General features: G+C 42.5%; 1 protein-coding gene across 2 annotated transcripts in view; it reads left to right on the top strand.

Annotated features, from left to right (window-relative positions):
• Nucleotides 1-278: 278 nt before the first annotated feature.
• LOC311241537 (transmembrane protein 87A) overlaps nucleotides 279-21,527 on the top strand; it is a 164,254-nt gene continuing 143,005 nt past the window's right edge. For both annotated transcript variants that reach the window (XM_084330386.1, XM_084330385.1), the window contains exons 1-2: nucleotides 279-430; nucleotides 16,492-16,564. In XM_084330386.1, coding sequence (XP_084186512.1) covers nucleotides 293-430; nucleotides 16,492-16,564 — 211 coding nt within the window. In that variant the 5' untranslated portion in view covers nucleotides 279-292. The remainder of the gene's footprint in view (nucleotides 431-16,491; nucleotides 16,565-21,527) is intronic.

Genomic DNA, 21,527 nt, shown 5'->3' with positions numbered 1-21,527 from the left:
TTACTGTACCAAATGCACTACAAATACAAAATCAACTATTTTTTATTTACTTCCTCGAAAATATACGCAAAACTGCTCGGAACCCCGTGTATGTAACGCCTCCCATGCTCTATTTCGACGTTTCTTTGGTTTCATTTACTTGCCACTCTGGGTGGACGCCGGAGATTCATATTTTTAACAGATGTCTGCTTAGAGCTCCGCTCACTTGACGCTCTAGCTGAACTAAAAGAAGCCTCCTCGGCGGCGCGTCACCAGGTTGCTTGTGGCTGCAGGTTTGCTTCCTGGTTCAGAAATGGCGAGTGCCGCGGGTCCGGTTGTCCGGACGGTACTGTGGTCCAGAGCAGGGCTAGTTCTAGCGCTTCTACTGTATCTCACCGGACCGGCAGGAGCCGTGTCAGAGTCGGGTAAATGGATCCTGGACCTGGACGCGGTGAGTTTCCACCCATGTCTATTTGGGGGCATGCGTAGCATATCTTGGCTTTAGACAGCCTGATCTGTCAACATTGAGTTGGACCAACACATATGATATGGACCAATCTGACATATTAAAATCTACAGGAGATTATTTAAATCCTGTTCAAATTAAACAAAACATGTGTGCTGTAAATGAGATTTGTGATATAGTAGGTACATAGTTATGTCGTTGTTACAAAGGTCTTCTCACATCCTCCCCCAGTCATCTGATCACAGCCTGCCCATAACGTGTCTATCAAATATCCTATATAGCCGATGGTTTTACTCGTCATTCTAGGTAGGACGTGGTTGTTTTAATGTTTATAACTAGCTGTATGAATGAATGAAAACTTTATTTAACAGATTGCAGAATGGGTACAAATTAATACAGTACGGCTCAATATCAATACACACAATTGTTGATTGATTGATTGATTGATTGAAAACTTTATTAACAGATTGCAGAATGGGTACAGTACAGTACAGCTCAATACATACAATTGTTAAGGGGATGCAGACCAGAGAAAGACTTTCGTCTTGTTTACATCAGGGTCCCCATTTTCAATTCATCATAACATATATGACATACAGATGGTCAAGTCAAGTCAAGTCAAGTCAAGAGTTTTAATTGTCACGGCATACAAGTATACAATGAAATGCGGGTGGTCTTGCCCGCAACGATGTGCAATACAGTGTTACAACATATAATAGAATCCAATAAAAAAACAACATTGTGCAATAAACAGGTAACAGGTAACATGGTGTGACATCTCGGTATCTTTACAGAGCATATAGGACATGCTAGGTAGCTTTGGTAGTGCAATACACTGTTCCTGTTATTCTAATTTAAAGTGGCCTTTCCTTTTGGCCATAAGTGTGCGGCATGAGTGTGTGCCCGCTCATGTTAAAGTGTTAAGTGGCTGCTAGTGTTCATGTGTGCTTGTGTGTGGATAGTTCAGTGTTCTGTGGCACTCAATGTTCATTGTTCAGGGCTCTGATGGCCTGGGGGAAGAAGCTGAGCCTAAGCCGCTCTGTCCTAGTAGCTGGGGTTCGCAGGCGTCTGCCTGACCTCAGCAGCTGGAACAGGCTGTTATTGGGGTGGTGAGGGTCTTTCATTATCCTGCAGGCTCTGGATTTGCACCTCTTGTTGTATAGAACCTGCAGGCAGGGGGCGAAATTAAAGCCTGCCGCCCGCCAGGGGCGCTCAGTTTTTACCTTTGGCGCTTGCCACTGAGAGCCCTGCCCGCCGTGTGGCGTGTGGACGTGTAGTTCATAATGATACTCTTATTTTGAAAATCTGTGCGGGTCTCATTTCCGGCCCAAGCGCAGCTAGAGTCATAATATCGATGGCTCCGGCAGTTAGCAGCATTCGGTTCGTATGATATTCTTATTTTGAAAAAAAACGTGGCGACGAGTCATATCCGCCCAGCCCTGCAGCGGGATACTATTGGCTTCTGCTCGTATCAACACAGAGCGGCCCGCAGCTCTAGTGCCACTGCAGTGCTAACGTTAAGCTCTCAGAATGGTAGCAGCTCGCCCGCAGCTCTAGTGCTAACGTTAAGCTCTCAGAATGGTAGCAGTCTGCTCTAGTCTAGATCGGACCTCCATGAGCTGCATAATACCTCCGTCCCCTCGTTAGCTAGCTCGCGTTAGCTAGCTCGCGTTAGCTAGCTCACTTAGATCGATCTGTCCCAGTAAACTAAATTGTCTTAACGTTATCTACCGGGCTAGCAGTAGCTACAGATAGCTCCTGATATCAATGTCTTATAACATTGATTGAATGCGTATTCTAGCTGAGGGCATGTTGAATGTGATTTGACAAAATAACCGTAACGTTAAAAAATGGGGTCCAGCTGCATCGCCGGAGAATCCTTGCATGCTGAATGTAGGGTCTAGCTGAATATAGGGTCTAGCTGCAGGGCCGGAGAATCCTTGCTGGAGCTGGAGGCTACTCAAGTATACACACAGACAGTGGAGCTGTTTGCAGATAGCAAGCATTTTGACTTATTGCGTGGTGGCGATGTCTCGCAGATAATACAACTACAAGTATGATTATATAATATATATTTTATTTAAAAATTTTTTTTATATAAAATATATATATATATTTTTTTAAGCAAAAAAAATTTGGCAGGTAAGAAATATGCTTGGCGGGTAGACTCTTCCCATCTACCCGCCACTGGCCGGTGAGTCAAAAAGTTAATTTCGCTCCCTAGTGACATGTGATTGAGGAATGAATCTTTTTTCTCAGCCTGTGATGACAATGAACAGCATGTTCACACATTAACAGAGGTGCCTGTTTGCCTTGGTCGTATCAAGGGTAAGATAGGAGGGGTGACCCCCCGGTTTCCCTGGGGCTTCCCCCCCCCTCCTCTCAGACATGTTTGGTTACAATATATTGTGTCACTGTGTTTGTGGGGATACGATGTAACCCTCAGCTTAATTGCTGGGGTTGTGCTTTCTGCTTGAGAAACAATTTTTTCCTAAAGAAAAGGTTGTTTGGTCACTTATCATGTGTGCTTAGCAAGGTCTGTGGCCATTACATAATCGAGGACTTCTGTCTTCTCTCGTTATGAAAAACGGCGTTCCTCTGTAGTAAGAGTGTACTTTTGCCATTTTTTGTTGTGATGAAGGGTTGTGTGTGTCTTTGTGATCTACAACTGGGTTAGGTTTGGCCCACAGAAGCACATGTGTAAGTCTGGACCGGGGCTCTTAAAGGGGCCCTCTCTGTTCTGTGTTTTTCCTTAGTAAAACTCAGGTAGCAGGTTTGCGCATGAGCTATGTGAGGCTGTTAGATGCTTCATGTAGCATGCTATGACTGTGTCATGCTCTATTTGTCATTACATCGTATCATGGGTGAGGGGTCGTAAAGGGGTGAACTGGTAATCCTTTCCTCCCCTTTTCTGATTGGTCAGGGGTTAAAACCACCTGTCCTTCAAGGTTCCTGTCACGTTGCTGTTCGGCACATTACAGGGTAAGTCCCACGCCCTGGAAGATTGGGCGTGTGCACCGCGGAAATTCCCCCGCCATAGAGTACGTCACTGAGCGTGTCTCTATTGGTAAGACTTCCGTGGGTTGTTCAGGTCCATGTTATGGATCTGTTTCAGGGAGTTGTCAGAGCTCCTCCTCACGAAGCTCCTCCTCAGGGAGAAGTGTCTTCTGTGAGTTCGGACTCTCCTTCCCAGTGAGGGAGCCTCCTCAGAGTTCAGAGCCTCCTCCTCAGATTGTCAAGGTGAGTAGAACTTCAAAAAAGGGGTTCTGCTCTATTGTGTGTGTATTCGATTCATTTCGATTATTGAGTGTGTATTGGTTCAGTGCCTCCTCCTCGGAGAGCTCTAACCCAAGTGTTACATAGCTCAATGTTGCAATATATTCTTTTCAATCTATACAGCTCGCGTGGGAAGTCTCTCTGGGGATTTCCGTCTCCTCCCTGTGGCGAGAGTGGCGGGATGTAAAAATGTAAAAAAATTTACCCTCAGCTGCGTCACGTGGGATTCATGTCAGTCTGTGTTTCTTTCTTTTTTAAATAAAAAGAGGAAAGAACATGAAGCACGACGGCTCCGTGTCGTTCTCCCAGGCGACTTGGAGGAACAATGTCTGGTGCAGTGTTTCCGCTAGCCGGTAATTACCGGTATTTGACCGGCAAAATCTGTTGAAGTCCGACATATTTAATCTCTCCGGTCTTAATGTCCGGTGAAAATAATTCCCTCTAAGCACAATTTGATTATTTGAATTGTATTAAAATAGGCTCAAATTAAATAGCCTATGTGATGAACGAAACAATCATTACATTTGTTTCATCGTTGCTTCACCAAGCAGGTATAATAATGACACCGCTGTGTCAGCGGGAGATTGCTGCTAGATTTGCGACTGCATGCAGCTGCAGAGCCACAGAATCCACCATAACCCACCCTTCTGTACCGGCAGAGTGCAGTACTCCAATTCAGCCATTGGCAATTCAGCTGTTGGGTGGGGGGCGCTGTTGAGCGGTCCCCAGATAGAGCCTTAAAACAGTTGAATCTGCTGGTCTGCAGCGCCATACTCTTTGCAAATAAGTCGTTGCGAGGTGGAGAGAGTCTAGAGCCATATGGAATCCGCGATCACGGAATCGCGGACGGAATCGCGGAATTGAGCAATAAAAATGGAATCAACTATATAAAAAAAATAAAAATAAAAAATCTTTTTTTACTTTTTTTTTTTTATGTTGTGGGACTTGTACAGCACTTTGTTCAACTTTGTCAGTGCTGTAAAGTTTAAACCTTTTTAAATCGTAGACAAACAAAACACTTTGCTTTCATGAAATATTGTAAGCCGTCATTTGAGGCTTTATAAAAGCAGCACAATGAACACAAATCTGTCAGTGCAGAGTCCGACCTCATCTTAAATAACAAACAGCATTGCTTGTTGTAGTTAACAAAGAGAGGCAAAGTTGATTTAGCAAAAAAAAATATATATATATATATATATATATATATATATATAAACTAAAAGGAGAAAACCTTCAAAGGAAAGAAGGGACCGCACACTCCACAGGACTCGTTTTTGCTTATTTATTGTTTGCACAACGCGTTTCGCTGTCGCTTCCTCAGGTGCTATGCAGCAGGTGTCATCAATGATCATCATTATGTATAGCATGCTCCACCCCACATCGTAATACATCAAGCCCATTGGCCACTCAATTATCACATTTAATTTGATGATTTTGCAGGATGTAATGCATACAACTCTTAGTATAAAAATGATGCATAGAGACCACATATATACATACTCATTTTTGAAAATTATCTAATACAAAATGAGAGAAGTGACAAATCTTAACATATCAAGCCCATTGGCTACTCAATTATCACATTAAATTTTATCATTTTGTAGGATACATATCACTTTTATGTATAGAAATGCCTAGATACCACATACATACACAGACTCATTTTTGAAAATTATATATAATAAAGCAATATGAGAGAAGTGACAAATACCTAGGTCATTAGACCTGATAAATAGTTTAAAACAGACTTAAAACCACACCCATATAGGTTACACAGAACGGATAGTGGTTACAAAAATGGATTCAGCTCGAGGGATTCATTTAGACCATGGGGTTCCACAGAATTCAAAGTAAAAATCCAGTACGCTTCCCTTTGTAAGAGAAGCTTTACTATATTACCGCCCCTCGGTGGTAGGGTGACTCTTTCGATTCCAATGAACCTTAGAGAGGCTGTGGAACCATGATCTCTCTCCTTATAGTGTCTCGCAATGGCATAATCCATATTGTTGTTCCTAATGGCTGCCTTGTGTTCTGCTATTCGCACCTTCAAATTTCGTTTTGTTTGTCCAACATAGACCTTACCACAAGGGCATTTCAGCATAGGGCTGGGCGATATGGAAAAAAATCATATCGCGATAACGATATGATAATTAAATTTTATTTCTCGATATCGATAATTATCGAATTGTTATAAGTATAAAAAAAATAAAAATATTTTTTTTTTTTTTTTTAAACAACATATGTATGTTTATTTTGCAGCAATTCTTTGTCATTGCCGCCATCTTTAGTGTTACATCCCCTCACACTCCAGTTCTCAGGCTGCAGCTGGTTTAAAAGCTAAAGTAAACCGGCTTCTCTGCTGGCTGTGGCTCCAGTTTATTATTTTATTTATGCTAGTTTATTTTCGATCTTTTGGCGCTTTTTTGGTGGACAAACCACTGCACATGTGCACTGTGACTCGTGACTGGAGTCTAGTTCTGCTAGCACACATAGCCTACTGTGTACAGACGGTTTCAAAATGTATTTTAAATTAGAAAGCAAACAAAATAAATGGACAAGAGAAAAAGAAATCTGAATTTGGTCAGTATTGTCATTTGGACAAGCAAAGCCATTACTTTAAGTTGCAGGCAAGAAAGACAAGTCTGTCCACTGTCTCTGGTTTTAAAACTGCCCTGTTGCAGGTTAAAAAAAAAATTATAAAAAAAAAAAAAAAAAAAAAAAACGATTTTTCGATTTTTTTTTATTTCGATATTCGATATCGATTATTAAAATATATCGCGATATTTATCGTTATCGTTATATCGCCCAGCCCTATTTCAGCATGTATATCACATGAGTGGTGTTGCAATTAATAAGGTCCCTTATTTTATATTCCTGCCCAGACTGTGGGTGGTAGAAAACTTTTGTTTTCATAGTGTTTGAACAATGGGTACATCGACCACATGGATGGTTACCACACAGCTCTGTTAGCCAGTTAGAGTGACTTACTACAGGGGATTTATACATAGAATTGACTACAGCGTCCCTTATGTTTTTTCCCCTTTTAAAACAAAATCTTGGTGGTAATGAAGAAATGTTTTTTAAAAGAGGGTCACATTTGAGTATGTTCCAGTGTTTGTCAATAATGTTTTTAACAACTTGAGATGAAGTACTATATTCTGAAACGAATGTGACTCTGTTACCAGGGGTGTCGCTTTTGTCAGATTCCAAAATAGTTTCCCTCTGTACATGTTTTGTCTTATTTCTGGCTGTGTGCACCACTGATGCCTTGTATCCCCTCTGTTCAAATCTGTTACTCATTTCATCTGCCTTCCTTTCTAGGTCTGTGGGATCACTACAGATACGTTTAAGGCGCAGGAATTGTCCGTATGGGATATTCTCTACCATACGTCTCGGGTGATGACTCTGTGCATGTAAAATAGTATTACGGTCTGTTGGTTTACGGAAGATAGTAGTGTTCAGGTTTCCCTCATTGTCAGCTGATATCCGTAAGTCTAGGAAATCAATATGTTCTCTGCTGTGTACCATCGTGAATTTTAAAGTGTGATGTGTACCATTGATATACTCCCTGAACTGGAATAACTCATCTTCCGAGCCAACAAACACCATGAGAATGTCATCTATGTACCTTTTCCAAAAAATTACATTTTTCAGGGTACTGCCATGGGTTCTGCATTCGCACCTAATTACGCCAACCTATTTATGGGCCACTGGGAATCCCAGTTTATCCACAACCAAGATGCCTCGCCCCTCTTGAAAAATGTAATTTTTTGGAAAAGGTACATAGATGACATTCTCATGGTGTTTGTTGGCTCGGAAGATGAGTTATTTCAGTTGACCTTTTTGGCGCCTGTCTCGTCCGCATTGCTCCAGGCTCGGGTCTACAGCCTGCTGCCTGGTTTCCCCGGTGCGCTGCCTGCTTCCGTTGGTTAACCTTTTGAGTGCTTTACGGCCATGCTGACTGCCTGTGTTGCAGGGTCAGTGTGCCAGGCGGCGTACTAATGGGGGGAAAGGGCCCGCTCTTGGAGGGGCCCTGTCCGAATACGCTGGCGATGTGGGGGGCGGTGTCACTAAGTGACCGCCTGGTGGGATCTTGATGCCTGGCGTCATTGACCTCTCCGGGCCCCCTTTTTCCAGGGGATCCAGTCCTTTCAGTGGGTCTGGGTCTTCCTTCGCGCTCCGCTGCTACGGCCTTGCCACGGGTTGAGTTTGCTCTTGCCCCCGTGATTTTGGGGGCAGTAACGAGGGTTGTTCCTTCTGTTTGTTCCCTGGTGGCATGCGGGTTGTGCGTGTGCATAGTCGTGGGGTCAAGCCACGGTCTGCTCACCCTGTGCGTTGAGTTGCTCGAGTTCCTCTTCGCACGGTCGGATCCGTCTCCCTCCCGTCCTCCAATAGGGAGGGTATCCCTCCATTAGGGAGGGTCGGGGGGCTCGGTCCTCCCCGGTCTGATGGTTGTGGGGGGCCTCAGCGGGGTACATTTGTCGAGCGTCTGGCTTCCGCTCAGCTCCTCTTGTGCAGACTGACGCTGAGCGGAGGCCAGAATGAAATAGAACGTAAGTTCTATGAATTCTGGTGACGCTCAGCGTCAGGACGCCGCTGCGGCCCTTGATCTCGCCTTGTGGTGAAAGTTTGGGAAGGAGGCGAGTAGGTGACCACACACCTGCTTATGAAGGTAAGCGGATAGGGGTGTGGCCAGACGAATGTTGGTATGTAAAGGTACATTGTGGAATTTTTTATTCAGTGTACGTGCACGAAGTGAAGTCAGTGCAGACTGACGCTGAGCGTCACCAGAATTCATAGAACTTGGTTATCACCACCCTCTGCAGTGCTTTCCGATCAATTCTGTTGCCATACCAGACTCTGATGCAGTTGGTCAGTATGCTTTCTATGGCACACCAGTAGAAGTTCACCAGAATCAGAGAAGATGGGCCTTCTTCAGTCTCCTCAGGAAGAAGAGGTGCTGGTGAGCCTTCTTGACCAGTGATGAGGTGTTGAGGTTCCATATCTGTATGATGCATGGTTTGTTTATTCATTTAGTTTCTTCATTGTCTTGTAACACCTGGGCACTTTTGACACAGAAATAAAACCAACCAATCAAATCATACTCAGGTTATCTCAACATTGTTACTGTCCAGGGCTTTCCCTCTCAACTATTTCCTGCAACTTAAAAACATAATTTCAATAAAATAGCAAACACAAGTTATTTATTTAAGTACAATGTATACATTTACACAATATTTTAAGTTGAACACGAAAACACACACATGCATGCATATACACACACAGTGGAATAGAGGAATCATGTATTAGACAATGATGCATCTGTTGGCCCCATAGGTCTGCTGGCCCCAAGCTTTCACTGCAAAAATAAATATATACTAGTGTTGCTGCACCCCTATACCATTGTTTAGGGAAAGCCCTGCTGTGTAACCATGCTTCTCTTATTTATTTATTTATTTATTTATTTATTTATTTATTTATGTATTATTATTTGTGTTATTTATGTATTCTTATTCTTCTTATTATTAATAATAATAGTACTAATGTATTTATTATATTTATTTAATGTATTATCTAATTTTTTTTAATTCTTTTAATTCATGTATTAATAATTAATTAATTTGTTTATGTATTTATTTTTTTATTTTGTATCTGATTTCTTATTCTGTTTGTATTGTTTCCCTTAGTTCCACTGCAAAGAAGTGTTGGCTTGATGCCCAAAATGTTTGCCTAAATCTTTTTTAATCTTCTGTTTGTAACCGTAATATTTCGAAGGCAGATGCTATTAGCACCCAGGTGTCCGGAGTGAACAATGCTATTTGCACTTGGGGTGGAATAGCCAACGTGACCGTTTACACAAGATGTATATAACATGGCAGAGATAAAGCACCCATGTGTCTGTAGCCAACAATGCTATTTGCACCCGAGCACACATTAGATACTGTATGAGCCACAGCTTGTTTGGCGCCTTATACATACAGTATACACACAGATATTGCACGTGTATATACACACACATCTATCTTATTGTATCTATTATTCCTTTTTTTTTTTATATATATTTTTACTTACTTTTTTGATAGGTATTCATTGAAAATGTATTTTGTTGGTGTTAACTACATTAACTGCTACATCTCATTTAATTCGATTTAATTTAATTTTCCCTAGTATGGGTGATCAATAAAGATACATCTTATCACTGTAGCTATTTACACCTGGGTGATTAATAAAGGTACATCTTATCTTGTGCATTGTCGCTATTTACACCTGGGTGATCAATAAAGATACACCTTATCTTATCACTGTAGCTATTTACACCTGGGTGATTAATAAAGATACACCTTATCTTATCACTGTACATATTTACACCTGGGTGATTAATAAAGATACATCTTATCACTGTGCTATTTACACCTGGGTGATTAATAAAGATACATCTTATCACTGTAGCTATTTACACCTGGCTGTGTCACGGCTAGTACATGAGAACCAGAACATAGAGACAGGCAGGCAGACGGGCAGTAAAACTTAATGGTGGGAAGGGGGCAGGTAGAGGGAAGGGCAGGGGGAAGGTAGAGGCATAATATTTACGTATTGTATCAACAATGTACAATGTTTTCGTATTACAAATACAATTATTAAAATACAAGTTACACATTCAAATGTAAACTTTCAGAAAACTTAAAAGTTCTCAGGGCGCCTGAGTGAGATGCGAGTGCCTTTACCCCAAAACGAAGGTTATCCTATAACCCTAGTTATATGAGTATAGCGAGCAATGAATGAAGAGAACGTTTTAACCTGTTTCCTTTAAGTACCTTTTATCTATATGGTTTAATCCAAGTGGTTGTTTCCTGCAAGAGGTATGTTAATCCTTTGATGCTTAAAAGAAAAAAGTATAGGGGCTAAATTAGCCCTATAAACTACGGGCATGTTACATAGCAAGTTTCTGGTATGTTAATGTAATGCAATTTTTGCTTTTGCTTTTGTGTTTTTTATGTCTTTTTATATGTCTTTTATACATGGTATATTTGTATAATTTGTATTTACTAACAGACTCTATTTTGATAGGTCTTTTCTTTTGTCATTGAGGACCAATAGACTCAGGCACACCTGCGCTGTGATGTCATTTCCTGCCAAATCATTAACCACCTGTGTGTATATAACCATTATCTTGACTGCAAGTCCATTGCAAGCTATAACACTGAAGAAGGAATACATATTTCCGAAACATGTTTGTTTCAGGCTGCCATTAAATTTTGAACCTGAGAGTGCTGGTCTGGCTTCACTGCTTCTTTTGTATAATAAATTCATGAAAGGCGTCGACCAGTTGGATCAAAACCTGGCGTACTATCCGTGTACGCGTAAGACTGGAAAGTGGACCAAAAAGTTTGTGCTGTATCTTATCCAAATATGTATGTTCAACTCTTTTGTCTTGTACAAAACCAGGCACCCACAAGGGTATTATTACAACCTCTTCCGGTACACCAGGGCTGTGGCGCGGACCTACACAGGGGCTGAGGACTTGAAGATTCCTGGGGTGGCAGAGGAGGAGGAGGAGGGCGGCGGTGGGGGTGAGGAGGAGGCAGGGGCTGAGCAGGTGGGGCGTGACAGGCAGCGCGACCCTAGGGCCCCACCGGGGGACCCGCAGAGCAGATTAGTGGGTGGCTTTGGGAAACATGTAATGGTGGCGTACAAAGCCACCCCCAAGCAAAAGCTACCATGTAGGAAATGTCGGGTCTGCCTTAGGCGTGGCCTCAGGGGTGAAACCAGATATTTTTGCACATCGTGCAAAGTCCCCCTGCATCGTGAAAAATGCTTCACTCTGTATCACACAAAGAAGGATTTTTCTAAATAGTTTCTTTATTAGTTGTCATACAGAAGTACAGACTACTTCTAAATAATCCGGCACACAGAAGTACAGAGTACTTCTAAATAATCCATCATTGTGTGATACAGACAGAACCATGTGTACCACTCCGGTACATAGTATAGCTAGCTGAGAGTAGTATATTATAGTATAGTGTACTGTTTTCTGTACAAGACAAATGCGTTGGACACATGTATTTGGGCCACTGTACATATTGCATAGGCATGTTTGGATCACTTGCAGATGAGACGTTATGTTAGCGATCTAGCTGTGTCGACTCCATTCATCATTTGCATTGTGTGTGTATATAGTTTATTTTTTTATTTATCTTTTTCCCCCCTCATTTTTACCGTTTGCACAGAACCAATGGTTGCTGACAGTCACCCAGTTTATAAAAGTATATACTGTAGGTAACATACCACACTTTTCGAATGCAGTCCATTGGCCTCTTATTTATATACTTTGGAAGCCTGTATTGGATATTTTTTGGTCCACAGATCATCTGGCGCTTCATCCATTTATCAATGGACAATGCCGTCATCGATGCGAGAGACCAACTGTAAGATATGCCCTGTAGTTGATCATGTGCCGTGCCTGTACTGTGAATGTTACCAGCAAACTTCTAAATGCACAGAAACGATGGTTGGTTCTCATCCAGTGTTCACTTTTTATAAGGTATTGTGTTTGTAAATTACCATAATCCTATACTGTGAATGTTACCAGCAAACTTCTAAATGCACAGAAACGATGGTTGGTTATCATCCAGTGTTCACTTTTTATAAGGTATTGTCTTGGTAAATTACCATAATTTTATACTGTGAATGTTACCAGCATATGTGTCTAATGCACAGCAACAATGGTTGGTACTGATGACTGTCACCCAGTTTATTGAACATATTGTGAAATAAAAATGTCTTCACTTCATCAAAGTTTCAAGTTTTCTGCATTGTAAAGTATTCTGTATTTTATAATAATGTTTTCTGGACCTACACCAGTAGTTATAACTTACTTGTTTGTTAGCGCCAGGCATGGTGGTTGATAAGGTAGTAGTATTTCCAGGTGAAACTAATTGATATATTATCAATACAAGATATTATTACTTTATGAATGTGTTTATCATGTATGGACGAATACATTGGAAAACAGGTAGGTACAGAGCAACACAGTGTCTACAACACAGGAGCAGATTATGCACAGTACATGAATGAGAAACAGTCTAAATGTTTTTTTTTTGTTTATTGCATGCACATGATCTATAATACCTGATCGGTACAATATCTACTAACCTGATCAATACAATATATTCCCACCTGATCGATATAATAGTATTACTGCATTTCAAGTTTGTCAGTCAGTCAGACTGTCAGTCAGACTGTCAGTCGGACTGTCAGTCAGTCAGTCGGACTGTCAATCAATCAATCAAACAATCAATCAAACAATCAAACAATCAATCAAACAAACAAGCAATCAATCAAACAATCAATCCATCAATCCATCAATCCATCAATCCATCCATCCATCCATCCATCCCAGTCTAAATTGCTTTATAACACGTTCGGTAACTATTATTTTCCCAATGGAGCTCAGAGAGAGGTTGCTGCACTAACGTGAGACTAGATTGATGAAATATGAATTAAAATCGCTAATAAATAAATAAAAAAATAAAAACGACAAACAAACGCTATATGTTGTTGCTGGCATTCAACGGTCGGCATGAACTAACGCCATATAGCGTCGCTGGCACTCAAAGTGTTAAGCAAAGAAAAAATAACAGACTGAAGAGAGGGACTCAAAAAAGTCCTTGGTTCACATGTTACATATGTACAACTCTGTAAGCTAACAATAGCACAACAGTTGTGGTAGGGCTGGGCGATATGGAAAAAAATCATATCGCGATAACGATATGATAATTTTATTTTATTTCTCGATATCGATAATTATCGAATTGTTATAAGTATAATTTTTTTATTTTTTTTTAACAACATATGTATGTTTATTTTGCAGCAATTCTTTGTCATTGCCGCCATCTTTAGTGTTACATCCCCTCACACTCCAGTTCTCAGGCTGCAGCTGGTTTAAAAGCTAAAGTAAACCGGCTTCTCTGCTGGCTGTGGCTCCAGAGGAGTTGAACAGTTCTGGCTCTGCTAGTTTATTTTCGATCTTTTGGCGCTTTTTTGGTGGACAAACCACCGCACATGTGCACCGTGACTTGTGACTGGAGTCTAGTTCTGCTAGCACACATAGCCTACTGTGTACAGACGGTTTCAAAATGTATTTTAAATTAGAAAGCAAACAAAATAAATGGACAAGAGAAAAAGAAATCTGAATTTGGTCAGTATTGTCATTTGGACAAGCAAAGCCATTACTTTAAGTTGCAGGCAAGAAAGACAAGTCTGTCCACTGTCTCTGGTTTTAAAACTGCCCTGTTGCAGGTAAAAAAAATAAAATAAAAAAAATAAAACGATTTTTCGATTTTTTTTAAATTTCGATATTCGATATCGATTATTAAAATATATCGCGATATTTATCGTTATCGTTATATCGCCCAGCCCTAAGTTGTGGACTCAAATGCTACGTTTTAACTAGGGATGCTCGATATTGGCTTTTTTACCGATACCGATATACCGATATTGTCCAACTCTTAATTTCCGATACCAATATCAACCGATATCACATTTTAATGCCGATATCGGCCGATAATATCGGTAGGCCGAAAATATCGGACATCCCTAGTTTTAACCTAAAAACGTATTTCATGAAACACACACAACCCTCATCATACAATGAAGCCGTCAAGTTCACTCTTACCACGCAAGAAAAAACACTGGCTTAGGTAGAGAGAAAGGACATAGGCGACAAGTGCTAGAACACAGGCCTTGCAAGTTATACACAACAACAGCAACCAAGCATATTTTAGAGAAATCGGCACAAACTCCCCAGCAAGAAGGCAAAATCAACTCTGCCTCTCTTTGTTAATTACAACAAGCAATGCTGTTTGTTATTTAAGATGAGGTCGGACTCGGCACTGACAGATTTGTGTTCATTGTGCTGCTTTTATAAAGCCTCAAATGACGGCTTACAATATTTCATGAAAGCAAAGTGTTTCGTTTGTCTAAGATTTAAAAAGGTTTAAACTTTACAGCACTGACAAAGTTGAACAAAGTGCTGTACAAGTCCCACAACATCAAAAAATAAATAAAAATTCAAATCTCGGCCCCGAAGCTTCAAATTCCAAAAAAAAATCGAAGGTCAGCCCTAGTTTATATAGCACACGTCGCATCCCTCAAAATACAGTGAAGCAAACACACGTTTTGTTAAACAAAGATATTCCCCCCTAGGAGGGACCCTTTGTGTTATCAACCAAATTTTCTTTTTGGGTTGATAACCTCCCCACAGCTATCGCTAACGGTTAGCAACAAGCTAACGGCTAACTCCAGGCCGACGGTTAGCAATCAAGCTAACGGCTAGCCCTTATAGGCCCACCGTTAGCTACCGACCAATGGCCAGCTAACGGCTAGCTCCTACCGGCCAACCGTTAGCCAGCAACTGAAGCTGCGTAAAGGTGGGGAATAGCGATGTAGGCCTGGTTACTCCAAATAGCCGACTGCCTCTTCTTTAGCCCAAAGAAAAAGGGCAGACAACGCCCGCCTCCCTCACAGGACGGCGTTGCCAGAGAAACAGTGGCGTCGGCAGCCCCGTTTATGCAGGCCGCTGCCGCCTTAAGCTCGGGGATAAAAAACACGCAAGCTCGCATCCCTCGCGCCGGGAGGCCAGCCCACTTTCTTTTTGAAAGGCGGGGGCCAACGTCCAGTGCGGATGGCAGTGGGCATCCCTCCTCAGAGACGGGGACTTGAACCCAGACTCGGAATCAGGGCTCCCAGGGCCGTCAAACAAGAACTCCTCATCCCCTCCATCTAGCTAACGGTTTAGCTACCGGCTAATGGTTAGCTACAGGCTAACAGCCCGTTACTGTATCTCGGACGTGATGGAGAGGTAACGGAGGAATCCTCGCCTGGAGCCGGTTGTTCTGCGGGGCCGTATGCCTGAGCAGCCGACCCCGCACAACTGACACATCTGTTTAGACCGCCCGCCCCCGCCGCTCACCGCCAATTGACGTGATCGAGCAGAGGCGGAGAGCCCGCGTCGCAAGACACCACCCACCCAGAGAGACCGTCGGCCAGCCGACTGCCTCTCGTGGCAATAGTATCCAGCTGTACAGCCGGAGAGCAACGCTGGCGGGGGAACTGCCCAGCGACGCACACTCTCCTCCGGGCACCGCTGAGGCTCACCTGCCTGCCACAAACGTGGTGCAGGCAAGCTCCACTACGCCCAGAGGAAGCCCGAATGTGAAGCGCCGGTGGAGGTCAGAATAATCCTCTAGACTCTCCGGTGGTGACGACATTATCCTTTCTCCCGTAAATTAGTGAGAGAGGGAAAAACAAAAGAGAATGCCAACACAGCTCCTATAACTAAACTAACTACTTTCGGCACTATACATATATATATATTCGGTGCTATACACGGACTTCACGGTGGTGAAAGTAGGGAGGGAGCTGGTAGTATGGCCATGGCCCTGCTTATGTGTGAGCGGATGTGGGCGTGGCCAGGCAGGTGAGGAGTGTGCATGTGGTTGAAAGTTTTCATGATAGCATACGATTAAAGGGACAGTTCCAATAGAGCAGAGCGCAAAGCTATACGAAATATAACTTAGTTAGTGTAGTTAGTCTAAATTAAAGACCACCATTTACGGAAGGTGTCGCATACAGGATCTGTTCCTACTGTTTGCTTCCCTGTTTAGGACTGTTTAACCAATTCTCTCTCTCTCTCTCTCTCTCTCTCTCTCTCTCTCTCTCTCTCTCTCTCTCTCTCTCTCTTTGTCTCTCTCTCTGTTTTGTTTTTCCAGGAGGTCCTGTCAAAGCAGCAGTATTTCCTCTACACCAAGACGCTGTTCAACCAAACCTTAATAGGACTTGAATGTGAGTATGAACTGCTGTGCAGAAGGCAGGTTTAATTCAGCAGTGTCGTCTGCATAGAATATGAATATGTCACTGACCCTGCTAGAAAAACCAGCATAGATCAGCATAATTTCTAGGCGGGTCTATGCTGGTTAGTGCTGGTTTAGCTGGTGGACCAGCATGATGAAGCTCGTCCACCAGCAAGCTTTCTTTAATTTATTCAAGTTCAAGTTTCAGGTTGTTTTTGTCACATATATTAATAAGGTACATGTACATTATAGTGAAATGCTTGGTTCTGTATGACCCTCCTGTGCTTCATACAGTAAAATAATAAAGACCGGGGTGGCCGGGTAGTGCAGCGGACTAAGCGTCTGTCTACCACCACAGAGACAGTGGGATTGAATCCAGCTGTGGTGCTTCCGGGTTGGCCGACCGTCCATATTAACACAATTGGCAGTGTTAGCGGGTGGGAAACCCGGCGAGGGTGTGTCCTGGTCGTTGTAAACTGCGACTCCTACAGTTCGGTCGGGGCGCCTGCACAGCAAGGGAAGAATCTAGGAGAGGTAGTGTGATCCTTCCATACGTTACACTCCCAGTGAGAGTGCGCGCTGCCAGGTGAAAAGAAGCGGTGGGCTGGGTACACATGTGTCGGAGGAAGCATGTGATAGTCTCCGCCCTCCCGGACCGACGGTAGGGGGTAGAGTGCGCAACGACCAGGAAGGGGATTGGGAATTGGCATAACGACTTACATTGGGATGGGAGAAAAACGGAAAAAGAAAGGAGAAAAAAGATAATTTAAAAAAATAATAATAATAAAGACCAAACACTATACAAAATATACAATATACAAAGCTAAAATGTACAAAATGCAAAATGCAAAAATTAGGCAGAAGAGGTAGTGCAAATCTTTTTAGGAATAGATAAATAAAATATGGTGTAATGTTAAAAAAAGAAAAGTGTTTAAAGGGGAACTCCAACATTTTGGGAAATTAGCTTATTTAACATCTTCCCTGGAGTTAGACAAGAAGATACATACCTTTTTTGTCTCTGTGCGTGCATTTTAGCTTTGGGAATAGACGCTCCGTTAGCATAGCTTAGCTTCATCACTGGAAGTGAGGCAGGACAGTAGCCTTACAGTGCCTTACAGTGTATTGCAAGGTCTGACATTGACCAAATTTGATATGCATGACCTTGGTGGGCTCTAGGTCAACTCCTGAAAAGGGGGTCAATGTCAGACCTTGCAATCAAAAGTTAGGGGGCGCACTGAAATTATGGCAAGGGTTATTAGCCCCCTAACTTTTGATTGCAAAGTCTGACATTGACCCCCTTTTCAGGAGTTGACCTAGAGCCCACCAAGGTCATGCACACACACACACACACACACACACACACACACACACACACACACACACACACACACACACACACACACACACACACACACACACACACACACACACACACACACACACACACACACACACACACACACACACACACACACACACACACACACACACACACACACACACACACGTTTTCATATCTCAACAGAAAGCAATACCATGCCAGCATCTCTCTCCTGTGTTTTGTTTCTTTTTTTGGACTCTGATTCACATGGGCCCATTTATTTTTCACTTCAGCCGCTGTGCGCCCCTCTCCTGACACCACGATAAACTCACCTTCTATCTCCTCCCATGCTGATTTTTCTGGGTGGCCTTGCACCCACTACTAAATAAGATGTCACGCTAAGATGTCATGTTCTACAATATTATAGGGTCTTTATACCTGTATCGCTGTACATATTAATACTACAACTCTGTACATGCATCTGATGAGCACTATTACTCAGTAGTATTTATATATTTTATACCCAGTTTAATCACCTGTGCATTGTATCACATGTTACTATTGCACTTTACTGTTACATTTGTACGCTGGTTAATGCCAAACTTATGCCAGATTTTCGTTGTATTGTACTTTTGCTGTATAATGACAATACATTTGAATCTAATCTAATAAAATGTTGGTCAGTCGCAAATTGCTTTTGTGCTACCTGTTGAATATTTTCACAGGGGTCAGCACAACCGGAATGCAATGCTTAGCCTCTCCCTTCCCTTATAAGGAGCTGGCGGGGCATTTCTGTATGCAAATTCAGATGTATGAGAATGCGCTTTCAGTTTAACACTTTGAACGCCAGCCATGTTAGCCATCCTTGTACTCAGTGTGCCACCGCTGTAAAAGATAGGGATTTTCACTGTGCGTTGCGGTGTTTGCAGGGCTATATCTATATTCTATATTATAGCTATGGAGACAATACTATGGCTCATTTGTCAGTAACTATCCCTCGTTCAACATGTGAAAAATAATAAATGTTTTCATGTATACGTTCGTGTGTTATACCGTGGTGAATATTGTATAGTTTCAGAGTGATCCTGGCTAATTCCTGGTAACTGTGTTACGGAGCGATATGTGAATTTAGCTAAAAGCGTTCGCGTTGCTCGTCTGGACACGCTACTATTTCCAAATCAAAGGTATATAATAGGTATTATGTTTCATCATGAATGCATGAAAGGGGGGGGGGGTCGTTTCTTGATGCTTTGATCGCCAGTAACGGCATTTTGAGTACTACATACGTTGATCGGCCGGATCGATGTGAAATCATTGTTGGATCAAAGTAGGATTGATATCATATAGTCCTTACCTTTACTAGGAGGTATCCCAAAAAGAATATTCCAATTGTCTGATCGCGATTTCCAGTATTGGTGTCGATCGGGTCCCTGACGCGTGAATGCCTTCTACAACAGAACTTCGTTTCCGCGTTCGAGCTTTGCGCTCTGATTGGCCACTGACCCCACGTGACCCTACCCTATTACGCCCCCCTTATCGACGCCAGTTATGCGACGCTCTACAGCTCTTTCCGTGACTTCCTCGCAGAACAGCTGTTTCTGTATTTATAATATTGGAAACGCCGCGCTGTGAGCGCTGTGAAGCACCTCTGTATTAAATGCCGACTCATCAATCAATCAATAACAACATTAACGAGACTGTCGTTGTGTCTATTCTGCTAACGCCGACTCATCAATCAATCAATAACAACATTAACGATAACGATAACGCTAACGTTAGCATTAGGCTAACGTAGGGCTGGGCGGTATGACGATATTATATAAATATCGGGTACAGTTCATTAACGATACACTTTTTAAACGTATCGTGGATATCGTGATGTTTTGCCCTCGCGTTAGAGGCCGCCGCGGCTGAGATGAGACTTACAAGCGCAGTGCTAAATGCTTTCCTCTCCCTCTCGCCTCTCCCTCTCGCAGGAAAAAAAAAAAGTCAGTCACACACACACTTGCCCAAATTACGTCATCTACACGCACATACACGCACGCAAGCGCACACACCTAGCCAGAGACAGAGAGGCGGTGGCTCGGTGCTAGGGATGCCCCCTGAAACCCAGGAGTAAGCTCCGACGTTAACGGTACTGCTATCGGTAAGTTAGTCTATGAGCGGATTAGCTACGGAGCTAACAGAGTGTACCATCCATCTGCGACGCAACAGTGGCAGCAACAGTGGACACGGAGTAATGTTAACGTTATGTCGAGTTCATACTACACTACACGTATGAACTCGACATAACGTTAACATTACTCCGTTTCCATGAAGTGTTTAATTAGCAGCAATCTGTTGTTGAAAATGTAACGTTAACCAGAAAACCGGAAATGGAATGCGAGGACAGGAAGCCGTCATGAAGTCGGCTTCTGGCCCTTGTAGTCATATATATTGTAGTCTTTTAGTCTTATTAACTAAAAGATTTTAACAAAATAAAAAGCAGCAGCACTATTGGATAACTGAGTCATGTTTGCTATGTATTTCTTTCTTTAGGGGAGTAGGACATTTGTTTCAGTTTTAGCATGATGTTTTATAGATGGCTAGGTTAACACTATGATCGCCGCAGACGAGTTAAGACGTCATTCCGAGCCATGCTCATTCTGCCGAAGACGCCGTAACTCGTTTTTGATGTCAATATTTAAAAAATCTGTCATCGAAATCATATTTCCTTTCCGGAGCCCTGAGACACACTGGTGATCTCCTCTCAACTCTCTAGCGGTTCAAGAGCGCCATCTGGTGGCCGATCGGCAGATCGCCAACCGGATATTAACCTTTGAACTGGTAGTACTCATCCATATGTGGTCCGGCCACTCGCTATAGCTCCCGCGACTCCATCTTGAAACACTGGATAATAGATCGCTCGCCCTAACTCAATAAACAACGTTATTTGGACGTATATACTATTATACAACCTGGAAATGGATCGGGCATTTCTACATCCCATAATAGAAAAAAATCTGTTCCACGCTCATCTGCCAGCGGCGCGAGGAAGCCACGGTAAGATTCAGCGTTATTTTCTAACGTTTTCTATACTAACTGATCTGATGAACATATGACCCACTCTGGATGAATCATCTAACGCTGCCCACGGAATTATAAACGATCCCCCGCCCATCCGGTCAACATCAGATGATGCGTAGAAACTTCTAGAAGTACGTGCAGTTGAAATTTTTTATCTCGCACAGATTCCTACCAAACTGTATTTGATCATCAATATAATGCATTTGGGGCTATAAATCACGTTCTGAAGAAAGCTGCAGAAAACGATAAAAACATACCTATACTTTAGACCAGGGGTCGCCAATTAGATTTGCCCACGGGCCAGATTTTCCCCAAGCCGTTGCTTCGCGGGCCAGGATCAAAAACAATGGCTAATTTAATATACTGATATTGAAAAAAGACAAACGTTTTTCTCTGGTCTGCATCCCCCCAACAACCGTGTGCACTGCGCCGCACTGCACTGCACCCACTCTGCAATCCGCCAAACAAAGTTCTCACTCATCCATTCATTCATGAACAGCTCTCAGCTGTTGCAGATCCCCTTAACAATTGTGTGTATTGCGCCGTACTGTATTGTACCCATTCTGCA

Source organism: Notolepis coatsorum (genome assembly GCF_963971535.1).
Source record: "Notolepis coatsorum genome assembly, chromosome: 1".
Taxonomy (NCBI): Eukaryota; Metazoa; Chordata; class Actinopteri; order Aulopiformes; family Paralepididae; genus Notolepis; species Notolepis coatsorum.
The sequence above is the reverse complement of the archived record's forward strand: the minus strand, read 5'-3'. Positions and strand labels throughout refer to the sequence as shown.